The sequence below is a fragment of the Ciconia boyciana genome, chromosome 9 (genome assembly GCF_034638445.1).
Source record: "Ciconia boyciana chromosome 9, ASM3463844v1, whole genome shotgun sequence".
Taxonomy (NCBI): Eukaryota; Metazoa; Chordata; class Aves; order Ciconiiformes; family Ciconiidae; genus Ciconia; species Ciconia boyciana.
In genome coordinates, this window is record NC_132942.1 from 17,512,415 (window position 1) to 17,525,893 (window position 13,479).

General features: G+C 39.5%; 1 protein-coding gene across 2 annotated transcripts in view; it reads right to left on the reverse strand.

The window, feature by feature from the left end:
* SLIT3 (slit guidance ligand 3) overlaps window positions 1-13,479 on the reverse strand; it is a 538,149-nt gene that overhangs the window by 57,075 nt on the left and 467,595 nt on the right. For both annotated transcript variants that reach the window (XM_072873643.1, XM_072873644.1), the window contains one exon: window positions 1,863-1,960. In XM_072873643.1, the coding sequence (XP_072729744.1) occupies window positions 1,863-1,960 (98 nt within the window). The remainder of the gene's footprint in view (window positions 1-1,862; window positions 1,961-13,479) is intronic.

A 13,479-nucleotide genomic window follows, 5' to 3' on the forward strand; every position in this document is an offset into this window, starting at 1 on the left:
TGGTACAAGCTGGACAAAGCTATCTAAACAGTATTACATGAGGGTGACCAGAAGAGAATCCAAACCGAAAACCACCAGACCTTTATTTCTCTCAAGCAGAAACTGAACCTGAACTTTTACTCCAAAAATTGCCAGGCCTGCTAAAATCTGAGTCAAGAAGAGGTACATCAGATCACAAGTGCAGAGTAGTGGTTTCATCAAAATCTAGGGAGTCCTGTCAAGCAGCATGACCAGTTGCCCATGCTATGATCTGCAGAGCCTCCTCATCCTCTCCCAACACTATGCACCTGCACTATGCACTATGACCCTGCAGACGCATCTGTACCCAGGAGATGTGCTCTTCTGCGCTGCTCAGGGCCTTGTCACAGGTGCTCAAGCTAAGCTCTAAACTGCCCCTCATGGAGACGTGGCCATGTGTTTTACTCCTGTTCTCCCGTGTTGGAAAGCCTCAGGTTGTTATTTGTAACAGAGCCTGACAGTGCCCCTTCATCCCCATCGACCTGCACTTTTCCATTGTAATATCAGCAGTGTCCTTCTGTGTCCAGCATGTGCTGGATCGGTTTCTGCAAGGGAGGAATTCTTGAGGCTGGGCAGGCACAGAGACAGAGAGAAGCTCTGGGGCATTTCTTCCATTTTCTGCTTCCCCAGGGCAAAATGGAAGCTCTTCTGTGCCTCATTCCCACAGGAGGGATTTGGGGAGTCAAAAAGAAGCCACAGCACTTTGCTGGAAGTATAAAAGGCATCCTACCATTGGTAGGGGAACAGGAGGGGGGTGCTAACCCCCCACTGCACCTAAAGTCCTGTCAGTCATCCAAATTTTCACCTGGCCCTTTCTATTTTGAAAAAATCCTGTTTTCTGACATAAGATGATATGGGCTTGCTGACTTGGTTAACAAACAGTTAACCCCAGTTGGAACAGTCTTAATCACAGCTGAAACCAAACTGGAATCAAACTGAAAGAATGTACTGGTTTGACTCCCTGCTTACACCATTTATAAACCTTGCAATTCTGTGTCTCCCTCCAGCTGTCACTGATAGGAAGCTATATGTAGGAGAAGACAAAGCAGCAGCCTCAGTAATGTATAAAAGCTTTTAGAAGTGAGGCTTTCATATATGCAATTGAAACAACAGTATGGTGTACTTTTGTACATATTTGGCAAGAAATAGCATAAACTGAGGAACAAATCTATGAAAATGTCAGCAACTCTTTTCTAAAAAAATTCCTATCAACTTTAATGACAACTAGTGGCCAAAGCCTAAAACTTGTATTTTCTTAGCTGTAAAGTAATGCCTGTAGCAGCACATATCTTCCAGTTACCTCATGAAAATTTCTGGACTTTTCTTGGAGTATCCCCACCTATGCTACATCTTTCTTATATGAGAAAACTGAAATCTGTAATGTCCATCTGTAAAGGTTATTCTCTTGCAGGCACAATGCCCAAGATGTGGCAATCTCTCCCTGTTTTTTAATTGTTTCTTTAAAGCCTGTTTGACTACAAGGCTTTTCAGTATGAAAACATTTTGCATCTGGTTGTCAAGCAACAGATGCTTATTTTACAAATACAAAAAAGGGTATATGTGAGTTTGAAATGCCCCAAGGAAAATTAGCATAGAGATCACACAATGCAGATCAGGGAGACCGCTCAAAATAGCTCTTAAGAGTATATTCCATTATGAGAAAATAAGGAGGCCTGTTTCAGAGGAAACAACATGTCACCAATGAAACCAGACCAATTTTTTGTATGGCAAATAGAAATGTCACATGCAGCAGCTTTTATAAAGTAGCCATTATAGTTCATTATTGCAAAGTAGAAACATGTTTAATTTTATCATCTCATTTTAAATGAACTTTGTGTTACTACCTGAATCCATCTTTATTTCCCTCGGTGAGGTGGCAGGTCCCTCCATTCTGACATGGATTTTGAATGCAAGAATTAATGGGCACACTGCAGTCTCGACCCTATTTGGGAAAGTTGAAAAGAAACAAGGTTAGTAAGACTCATGTAATCTGAATCAATGTCCCTTGCTCCTTCACCCTGTGCGTGGCACCATTTACAGGAGGTCCGTGGTCTTCAGACCCATCACATCACCTAATGTTCTTTATTGATGGACAGATATATTCATCACTCAAGTGAGAATTTGGGTAGGGAAACTGTTCTGACCAATGGGACTGTGGGTATCTTGGTATCATTTCAGTTTCAAGATTTTAGTTAACTCTTTCATTTGACTGCTTTAAGGAAACATTTAGTTTCATCATTACTCTAACACACTTTAATCTCTAATGTTAATTATAATGGAGGAATTGATCATGACCAAAGGTAAGCAGAAGGCCACACACAGTCAGTACAAGACCACATAGAGTCAGCATTCATTCAGCCGAATTTACCAAGTGCTCAGTGAAACACTGCAGCAGTTAAACACTGCAACAGTACACCATACTCATTACTACGCATTGTCAAGAACTAAAACGGAAAATTCATTTTTATCGTGGGAGCTGAGTTTTAATTTCTCTACAGAACACACTGAATCCTGTTTGAGATATCATCATTGAATCAGTTCCCTTCCTAAAGATTGCCATAAAATATACATCGGTTCCAACTGAACTTCACTAGCTTGAACAACCCCCACTGTTACCAACTGAATTTTTATTGGCTCTTCAAGACATAGACATATTTCTCTGATCATTATATTCTGCTGATTAGAACAACCTATTTGCAAAATTGGCAAATACATCAAAGAGTTTGGTCTTGCTTTTCAGTTACTCACACAGTAGGGTGGAATAAAGACACCTGAAAGCCTCAATACTCAAGGGATCTGTGCAATCACAAGAAGTTCAAGAGATCTCTCTACTCTTCCTACCGAAGATCCCGTTAGCAGTGGCCCTCTGCCAGCTCATCTACTGGAAAGCTGATACATGACTGCAATCAAGATGAGAAAAATATCTCAGGAGATACATTAATTCAGTCAAGGTTGCTGGGTTTTTTTGCCTTGGTTTAAAAACCATTATTTACATTGTACTTTAGAGGAATAACAATGGTATATCTATTTGTAAGTCTCTAAACAAAGAGGGCAGATGCCAGCCCGTGACACCAGTTCGTAAGAGCTGTAACTTTTGTGTATTAGTATTGAACACTACCCTACTACCACTGCCAACTTTCCTTGCTGACCACACTCATCAGAAGTCATTCCTTTCTCCACCGAATTTGCAACAGCTTCTGACCCTTTTCAGACTTTACATACCTGGTATGATGTACTGGAGCAGGGGACACTCAAATTTTCTGTTTCTGTAGTCTCATTTTTTTATGATGGCTGTGTTGCCAAAATGAAGCATCTTGATGCTTCAGCCATATACTGCACAAGAGCATCAACTGTTAGTTGTTTTTCCACCTAGCTTTGAGACTTTGTTGTTCTCACTTAAGATATAGTATTACATTAGAATTAAGAATGGACTTTGAGAAACTTAACAATGTACTTGGCAGATACCTGACAATGATTTGCTTGCCTCAGGATGAATACAGTGGGGTTCAAAAAGGCATAGAAAAGGACTACCAACGTGTTCAAAGAGATGGAGCAACTATTTTAGAAGAAGATACTACAAAGACTAGGACACTTTAGTCTGGAGAAAAGAAAACTGATGGGAGTGATATGATTGAGGTTTACAAAATCATGGAGGTGGTGAATGCAGAATTTGTCACACACTAAATCCCTCAGCAGTAGAGGGACACTTAATGATTTAGAAGATGAGCTTAATATAGATAAAAGAAAATACTTCTTCCAAAGTATGAGCTTCTGGGATGTTTTTGCCACAGGAAGTTGCGAAGTCAGATAGTATAAAAGCCATTAGACAAATTCACATACAATAGACCCAAAACAGATATGAAAGGCAATAGGCAAACATCAACATCCCTAGTTGGATGATGGTGGGCGCTGGGAGAACTGGAGAGGAGTGCTGGCCAGGCTTGTGTATTCTTCTCAAACAGTAAAGATTTGCTGCTGCCCCCATGAGAGACAGAATGCTGCAATAAATGCACTACAGACCCATTATGGCATTTCTCATGTTCTTATGTCAAAGTTGTTTGAAAGGCTTATTTGGCTTACAACAAGGAAAAGGTTCCCTATCTTTTTTTCAAAAGAACCTAGCTGCTCCCTGAACCAAGAATACATGGTTTTGTGCATTATAAGGGAACAGATCTCTCAGGAAAACCACACCAGGTTGGGTTTGATCATTTTGTCTATGGCTGCATATCTGTTTGGGAAATCTCGCTCTTGAACGAAGAACAAATAGGCTAGTCACATCTTTCTAACCCTTGTTCATCATTGCCCACCTCTCTCTCCCACATCCTACACTGATCAGAAGTTCATGCTCAGCTCTTGACTGGTGTGCCCATTTCCAGCAATGTGCCCAGCCTGGAGGTGACAAGCCAGCAGGACAAGGACTGTGCTGGTTCTGTGACAGCTTAAGCTCCATTCATGCTTTAAGTACTGTATAAATAATAGTAGGAATCTTAATTTGTCTCTGGAGTGTTTATCTTGAAATTGGTGCAGCCTCAATTAAGCCTAATCAAGGCATCAGAAAACCAAAACCAGCTTATAAGTGTGAAATTTTCTACAGTTCATTTGATCTGGTCTGTCCACTCCTGGTGCTAGGCTCTCCCATTCACATGCCACACAGTTCAGTCCTCCAAATACTACTGAAATCTTCAGTATTTTGTCAGATAGGACATACTGCCATCATACTGTGAGAAGGACTCACACACACACAGTAATTATACTTTCGTCCAACACCACAGAGGAGCTTTGTTACAGAAATGGGAGACAAAGCTGTATTTCTTGAGGCTCCGTCCCCAGCATTCCCCAGAGAGAGGAGAAGCAGCTTTGCATTTTAAAATTTGTGCAAATACAAGGAAACACGGACATCCTTTTCCTTGGTTGAATCAGAAGAGAAACATTTCCAAAGAACAACAGAAAGACCTGGCCAACTCCCTGCCTCACGGTGAGTTCATTCCCCCAACACAGCAGTGCAGGCAGCATGTGAAGACCTCACCCAAGACCTGGCAGAGAGGGTTTCTCCTTCATCCATGCTGCATTTGCCAAACAGCTTGTCCTTCTCCATTTGAAATCCCAAGCCCCCAAATGTCTCAGGGAAGAACTGGGAAAGTGCCGAAGGAAGCTCATGCAGGTTTTATTTTGGCACCATGTGGTCCGCAGCACTTCACGGATGTGAGCCACGCAGCATTAACACTAATCCGCTGCCACCCTTCTGCAACATTGCCTGTGTTCTGTCCATCTGTGTTGTGAATCCTGTGTGTTTACCTAGTTATCCTAGTGAAGCTGGAAGATGCCATTTTTTTATATTTCTAAGATCACAAATACTTTTCCTGTGTCCCTGAAGAACTGACTATTTTATAGATACTTCACTAACGTCAGTTACTTCTGTCTCACATGAACTCTTCATCCCTGTATCACTAAAATATTAAACCCTTTGCAGCTAAGCATAGCAAGAAGCAAAGCAGAAACTACAGCATCTGTTTTTCTGAAGGTTTTTGTCACAGTTGAACACCATGTAAAACAGTCCCATCACTTCTACTGTAATTACTCAGATTATTTTGAATGTTCTTGTGAAAAATTAATAAAGATAAATGTTAAAATGAGAGCAAGGCATTTTCAGTCTCTCTCATTGGCACATGAAATTTCTCATGACTTAGACTCAGCTCTCATTTCTGTATGAACGTGGCTGAATTTTTGGCTTCTTGGTCCTCAGGCACCATGGAAACTGATTAGTATGTGCTGCTGAATCAGACTTAATTACAACACTATGTTGCTATGTGGCTTTAGGAAAATTAGTCTCTCTGACTCAGTTTACTCATTGTGATAAATGGGCAAACAGCACTTAATCTTTCTCTGAGGATTATCTTCTCTGACTTGACTTTATCAAGAGAGAGCACATTGAGAGCCCACAAAACAAGTACAATTTCTCTAACACAGAAGACTGAAAAACAAAGAATTCTGAAAGGAGAGAAGCTGCAGAAAATATTGGTACTAATAAATCTACAGCAAAGCAAGGCCATTTTATTTCTGTATAAGACTGTCACTTCCCAGAAGAGCCTAAAGACATTCTAGAAACATCTTTCAAATGAATAATGCAGTTCTCTAGTCTCAATTTACAGTAAGACTGTTCTTACTGGAAAAATGGAATTGCTGTCAAGCATCACTAAAATTAATTTATCTGTGAGTTGGGAAAACTCTTTGTATTACATTCCTGGAAATAACTATTGTTACAAAGGAGAATATTGTATATTTGCTTCAAGACTAAAGAGCCTTTTAATGAAGTCTGAATCAGAAAAAGAGGTGCAGACTTTGTTTCAAGGACAGGCAAGAAGAGATGACTGTCCCAGCAATTCACAGAAAGAGGATGAAGGTCCCTCTGTGTGCAATATTTTATTTCTAGAGCTTTTTTAAGCTGCAATAAATTTTTGTCTAGTCCGATAGGAAAGCATCAGATCCAAACCACTTTTATATAATTTCTCTCATTTTCTATAGGAGAGGAAAGGATTTTATCTGGGCAGCTCCATCTCCATATTTTAGTGAATGAGAACAGAAACTATCCACCATGCTCAGACAGTGTCAATTCTTCATTTCATACTCAATAGTGACTAACCGTACTGGGCATTAGTGTATATACAAGCTGTTCCTCAATACTGCTGTGCCAAATTCTAGCCTTTACAAGTATCCAATACTGGAAAACATTACATCATGATTAGTAAAACACCCAAGAACAAGTAGCAAAAACTAATAGGGACTTCAGCAGGAAGAACAAAGGATAATATGATAAAGAAGCACGCATTTGCTTTGACACTGTTTCAACCACTGCAATGATTTTTTTTTAATTAATTTTCACAAATTAGTATTGTCTATGGAGACTGAAAGCTTCATACAAGACTGAATAGCAGAGATTTGACCTCTGTCCATTTTAACGTGATCCTTCACCCGTTTCTAACAGCAGCAGGCATAGATAAGAGGCAGCAGCATGGAGCTTGCCACAGGCACAAGGTATCGTAGAATGATAGAATACCAGGAATCCTCAACCTTTCTTGGCAAAAGCACGGTCTAGACAAGATGGCCCAGCACCCTGTCCAGCTGAATCTTAAAAGTGTCCAATGTTGGAGAAGCCATCACTTCCCTGGGGAGATTATTCCAACGGCTGACTGTTCTCATTGTGAAAAATTTTCCTCTTGTGTCCAACCAGAATCTCTCCAGGAGTAACTTGTACCCACTACCCCTCATCTTTTCCATGTGACACCTTGTAAAAAGGGAGTCTCCATCTTCTTTGTAGCTACCCTTCAAATACTGGAACATGGTGATAAGGTCTCGCCTAAGCCTTCTTTTTTCAAGGCTGAACAAACCCAGTTCAACAAACAAACCTCTCAGCCTTTCCTCAAACAGCAGGCTTCCTAGTCCTTTCATCATCTTTGTGTCCCTTCTCTGGATCCCCTCCAGCCTGTCCACATCTTTTTTGTATAGCGGGGACCAAAACTGAACACAGTATTCCAAGTGTGGCCTGACAAGCACTGAGCAGGGTGGGATAATGACTTCTTTATCTCTGCTGGTGATGCCCTTGTTGATGCAGCCCAGCATCCTGTTGGCTTTCTTTGCCGCAGCAGCACACTGTTCACTCATATTGAGCTTGTTGTCCACCAGGACCCCCAGGTCCCTTTCCACAGACCTGCTCCCCAGCTGGGTAGATCCCAGCCTGTGCTGCACTCCTGGATTATGTTTTCCCAGGTGCAAGATCTTACAGTTGTCCTTGCTGAACTTCATAAGGCTCTTGTTAGCCCACTCTTTCAGCCTATCAAGGTCTTCCTGCAGGGTGACTCTCCCTTCTGAAGTGTCCACTTCCCCACTCAGTTTGGTATCATCAGCAAACTTCATCAGGATACACTTGATACCATCATCGAGATTACTTATGAAGATATTAAACAGTGTTGGGCCCAATAACGATCCCTGGGGAACCCTACTTGTGACAGGTTGCCAGTTTGAAAAGGAGCTATTTACCATCACCCTCTGGGTGTGGCCTGTCAGCCAGTTCCCCACCCACCACACAGACCACTTGTCTAAACCTTAATGCATCAGTTTCTCTAGGAGGAGGCTGTGGGAAACCGTATCAAAAGCTCCAGGAATTCCAGGTAGACAACCAGGTGGACAATCCAGGTAGAAACCTCCTAGTGTAGAAAACTATCACTGCTGACTGCAGTGGAAACATGATCCAGCCAGTGATGAAGACACCTGCAGACAGGCAGAAATCTATCCAACTTCAATGGGTCATAAATAGGGAGACCTCTTTCCAGCTAATTACAGCCTTATTCAATGACTACAATGTTTTAAAGCATGCTGGAAAAATGAGCTATACAAAAGAAATACCAAAGTTTATTTGAGTTGTTAACAATATACAACATGTTCATAATAAATTTTATTTAGATGGTATATGTAGAGAACAGATGGTAGCGTTTATGTGTTTAGTAAAAATACTAGACAAAGACAAATATAGTTGATAGAGACTTTAAATTAAGAACTAGGAAATTTTCATAAACAACTTCATTATCAAGCTCTAAATACAGCTAAAGCTTTTAGGGAAATCAGACGAAATTACCAGCAACAAAGATACTGTATTGCAAACCTACTGCTTTACATTCCTAATAGTGGAAGTAATGCATCTACATCCAACTCTCAGTCTCACAAATGTTAATACACTTGTCTTATGGGTGTCTTATGGGGGTCAGAAGTTAATAAGCAATCATTACATTAAGGGAAAAGGCTAAGTAAATCTTCCACTTCATGACAGGCTTGAAGGAAAATTCACGGAAAGATAAACTGAGAAGTACAATGTGTTCTATGAGTGTGTATTCAGGAATGTTATTCAAACTTACAAGTATCTGCCAGCTTTAAAATTTTAACCTCCTAATGTTGTGAAATTAAGGAAAACTGGACACAGCCACTATGTATAGGTTTGCTCTGCTTCCACAGAGCTTGGAAAGTATTTTATTAAACACAGTTTTCTGAACAATTCTGATGCATGCTGATTGCTTGAGTGTTAAAACTACCTCTGCATGTGTCAGTGGGACTCGTTCATATATTCAGACCTGCAAAGGTCTAATAGCAGAGTGAAGGGCTAAATGTGGTGTGTAAACCTGTCATGAATCCTGATTCTTCATTTAAAAGAATAAGATGAGATGGGATGAGAGGAGAGGGGGAAAAAACCATCCAGAAATAATAGAAGACACAGACACTCAATGCAGAAAGAGAATACAGTTTAAACTCTTGAATGGATTTTTAACTTGAGTTTTGCTTCTTTCATGCTTAGTAAAGTGAGAACTATGATCAAAGATTTTCCTGAAGTTATGGCATACAGCTATCCAATAAGGTATAAACAGATGCTACAGTCTTTTACCTAGTCGCAACTTTACCAGTGTTGTCTTTCACCATTTGAAACCTTTATCCCTCTGTCATAAATAGTCAAAATTGGAGAGTAAATTGAAATATTCCCAGGGCAGGAAGGGAAAGAGATGTCTCACAAAGTTTTATCACATAAACCTCAATTCCACTAGAAAATTAAGCTAGGAAATAAGAATGAGGTATTCAGCACTTTCCCTGTAATAATACATTTAGAAGCCATAAATACAAAGGAGAAACAAGAAGAATTTTGCATAATTGATGAAGGAAACACGATGCTATGAATTCAGCTACACAGCCAATACACACAGATGCAAGTTTGGTAGGAAAAATTCTCTCAAGTTCTATTCACAATTGTGTATTTAAGATCCTTTCATTGCAAAGAAACCCAGTATTTGCTATAATGAGATCATGAAAAGTTTTATGTGTACTGCAAATCTTAAAGCAAGTTATGAAAGTTAGCATGCCATCTTATGCTAATTGCAGCATGAAGGACTTAATGGACACCTCAATGATCACTGCAAACACAGCTACTCAGCTTTGTGAAGAGAATAATTAGTTATCAAATAATTAGCGATGTTGCAATCTGAGTGAAGAATGAAACTAACTTTAAAATATAAAATTAATCTAAATTATTTTGCAGCAAGGGCTAAAAAAATATAGCATTGGGAATTACTCTACTATTATTTTACCAATGGAATCATTTGAAATTGATTTCCTAATTGATTGCACTGATATTAAGATGTATGTAGACAGCTTAGACACTGATATCTATATACAGTAGTATGAAGTTCTTCAGTAGATCCAGGTGATACTGTTTCCTTGTTTATGCTCTTTCTGGCCATGGACATAATGGCTAAGCCTCAATCTGGAAAAGATGTAGATGACGCTCATTGGCAAGGTCAAACAACTACAAGAGCTGGCAGGGTGTATGTTAGATCCATCTGCTTAGGCATATATACAAATTATTTGGCAAGGCATGGATAGTATCACAGTAATTTTGGATCAGACTGCTTTTAGATTGCCAGGTGGAAGTCGAAAGATTTTGATCATCTGCTGTTCGCAAAAAGGCTGTGACTCCATTCCTCTAGAATGTGACTGCATTCCTTCTGAATGCAGACCTTGCTACAGACATCCACGCCTTGGATGCCTCTAGGTTAGGGTACACACAGTGGTGATGAATTAACTATTTCTCTTTAGTCATCTGTCCCAATGCGGTAATAAAAATGTACCTTCTGAGGATTGCTGTTTACAAGCCAATTAATTTAACATGAAAAAGCAATTAATTTCATCCATTTCTAGTTCTGAAAAAAGTTTTAATATAAATTTGAATTTACCTAGACAATTCTGATTTCTTTTTTTAGTTCAATATTGTTGTTTATACAGCTGTATTTACATTGACACAACAATACAACAAAAAAATTGCCCGCTGCTAATAAGCATCATGAGAAATACTATTTGCTAAATGGCATAGAAGCTAGATTATGAAAAGAAGATACATTGATATTGGGTTTGTTGCTGCTCCTGCCCCCTGCCATTTGGCTGATTTAACTCCCTCTGAAATCTTTCACAGTGTTAGTGTCTGAAATAAAAATACAGATAATAGTTATTTATACCCCACCATCTTCAGCACTGTATAGCTATCTTCTGTGCCAGTCTACCTTCATCTGGCACCTGATTAAACAATAATTGGGCATGGTAGCAGCACTTCTTAGTGACTTCCTTGTCCTTGTTAATAAATCACAATTGCCAATTTATAGCAAATTAGGTGAACTCTGCTCTCTTAAGCCTCATTTTATTTAAATCAGAAAGATTTATGATCCTCCAGGGTATAATACACCTTCCATTACCTCCGTAGCTAGTAATCAAGAATATGCCCGTCAAAGTCAAAGTGCAAGGATTCATCATATTGTTTTTTAAAATCTCTGGTTCTTCTCCTATGATTATGAAATTTAATTCCCAGTGGACATCTGAGGTTTATTTTGCAATTATATTCATTACCACGTAAATCCTGATTGTCCTTCTAAACCTCTCCTTACATAAGGGGTTTCAATGGTCTTTTGGGCTTTTAATCAATGACAGAAGATATGTCATTCATCTCTCATGGAGTTAATTCACATAGCACATATCTGAACTGAGTCCAGAGGTGCTAAAGTGGATGGGGCAGGTGCTGTAGAACTTCCAGGGTTACTCGATCAACTGCCTGATGCAGATCACTGGGTGAATGTTTTGGAAGATGTAGAAGAAAATTAGGGACACTGAAAATAGTTGATTTTGCCCAGGGTTGCCTCTGTACATAAAATCCAATCCAAAATATGTGATGTAAAAAAGACATTGTATATTTTATATGTAGTCTCTAATTCAACCAACATTCATGAATGCGAACAATGTTTTCAGTACCCTCAAAACATTTAAGGGCCTATTTATTTTAAAATACATGTTGCAGTGACAACAAAATTTTCTCTCTCAGGCTATCAAAAACCAGTGGCTCTTTTCTAATGTGAACACTGTAGAGAAAGTTATAAAGACTGGACATTTGTATAGAAAACACAATTCCTATTAATAAGAAATAAAAGAAAATATAATTGTTGTATTTTAAACTTATTCCTCAAGGCAATTAATTTATGCCTAACAAGCTATTGAATGCAGCCTGCATGAGAGAGGAGGGACACATCACATGCAGGAACCTCATGAAACCTAACATGAGGCAGGGCTTATGCGATTAAAAATCCTCTCAAAAGCACTCACTAGATTTCTGAAATAAATAGAGCTAAAGATGCTGGAAGAGTCACAGCCCATTTGAAGAAACTTTTGCTGGTGTATCCCTGCCTGTTAAGGATGCAGGCTTTTGGTGGGGAACAGTTCTGTACTGATAAAAGGTCTCATGCTGAAATACATGTTATATCAGCAAAAATGCCAGTATAATCTGTTTTGCTTGTGGAAGCTGTGTAAAGCTTCCCCTACAAGGCTCGCCAGTTCAGAGATACCAGCAGTCCTTTCTGGCATAAACCAAGACTGTAAGGTGGTAGTGGATTGAATTGTGACAGGTAACCCAGGCAGGCAGCGATGTTTTCAGAAGCAAACATGCTAATGAATTTTTCAGACTACTAAAGAAATCAAACATGCCCACTATGATAATGAGCAAAAGCACAACGTTTATTTCAGAGGCGCTCAGAGTTATGAGGAGGGGACTCCCAGGGTGCCATGGAGACAGGTGTCTGCCCTGCACCAGCTCAGTGTTGGAGCCTGACTGTCAGCAATGGAGTGCGGAGAGCTTCGTACTTTACCTGCAGTGTACGTGCACTTAGCTCTACACAGTAATCTACTAATTCTCAAACTAGTCTGGCATTATATAATTTCTATTAACAGGAGAGAGTTTACTCTCACATGATAAAGAAAGGTTTTTTTCAGCTTAGCCTGCTTACAGTAACTTCACCAATTCCATCATCCCCAAAGGAAAGGGGAAAATAAGGCAATTAACCTCCTAGGACAACTTCTGTTCATGTTCTTGGACAACAAAAGAAACCCAAAAGTCATATTGTCAAGTACAGTCAATGCCAAGAAAGCCTCAAGGATAACAGATGACAGACAATCACAAGAAAATCTAACAATAAGGATTTTCAGCTGTGACCACCTACTTCAACTGATTCAATTATGCGGAAATGGTGGGATGCAGAAAATTAAGAGCTAGCTAAAGAGCAGATTAAGCAGAGTTATAGCAACCAGCAATCACCTGAAAGACAGACATACCACAGAGGAATAAAAATTATTATTTAGTGTAATAGGACCAGGCAAACATAAGAACAAGATCCTGAAATTCAGACTAAATGCCAATAAAAACTTCTATTTTACCATGGGAAAAGAAAGATTGGAAGCCTGGTCTCTTAAGGCATTTAGAACTAGACCAGAAAAACAGTAGTAAAAACAAAGCGGGGGGGAATAATCCACATTGACAAAAGAATGAATATGACTGTGCCCACCTGTGGGTATGGCTTACTATTCACTTTAACTGCTCAGCTACTTCTCCTGATG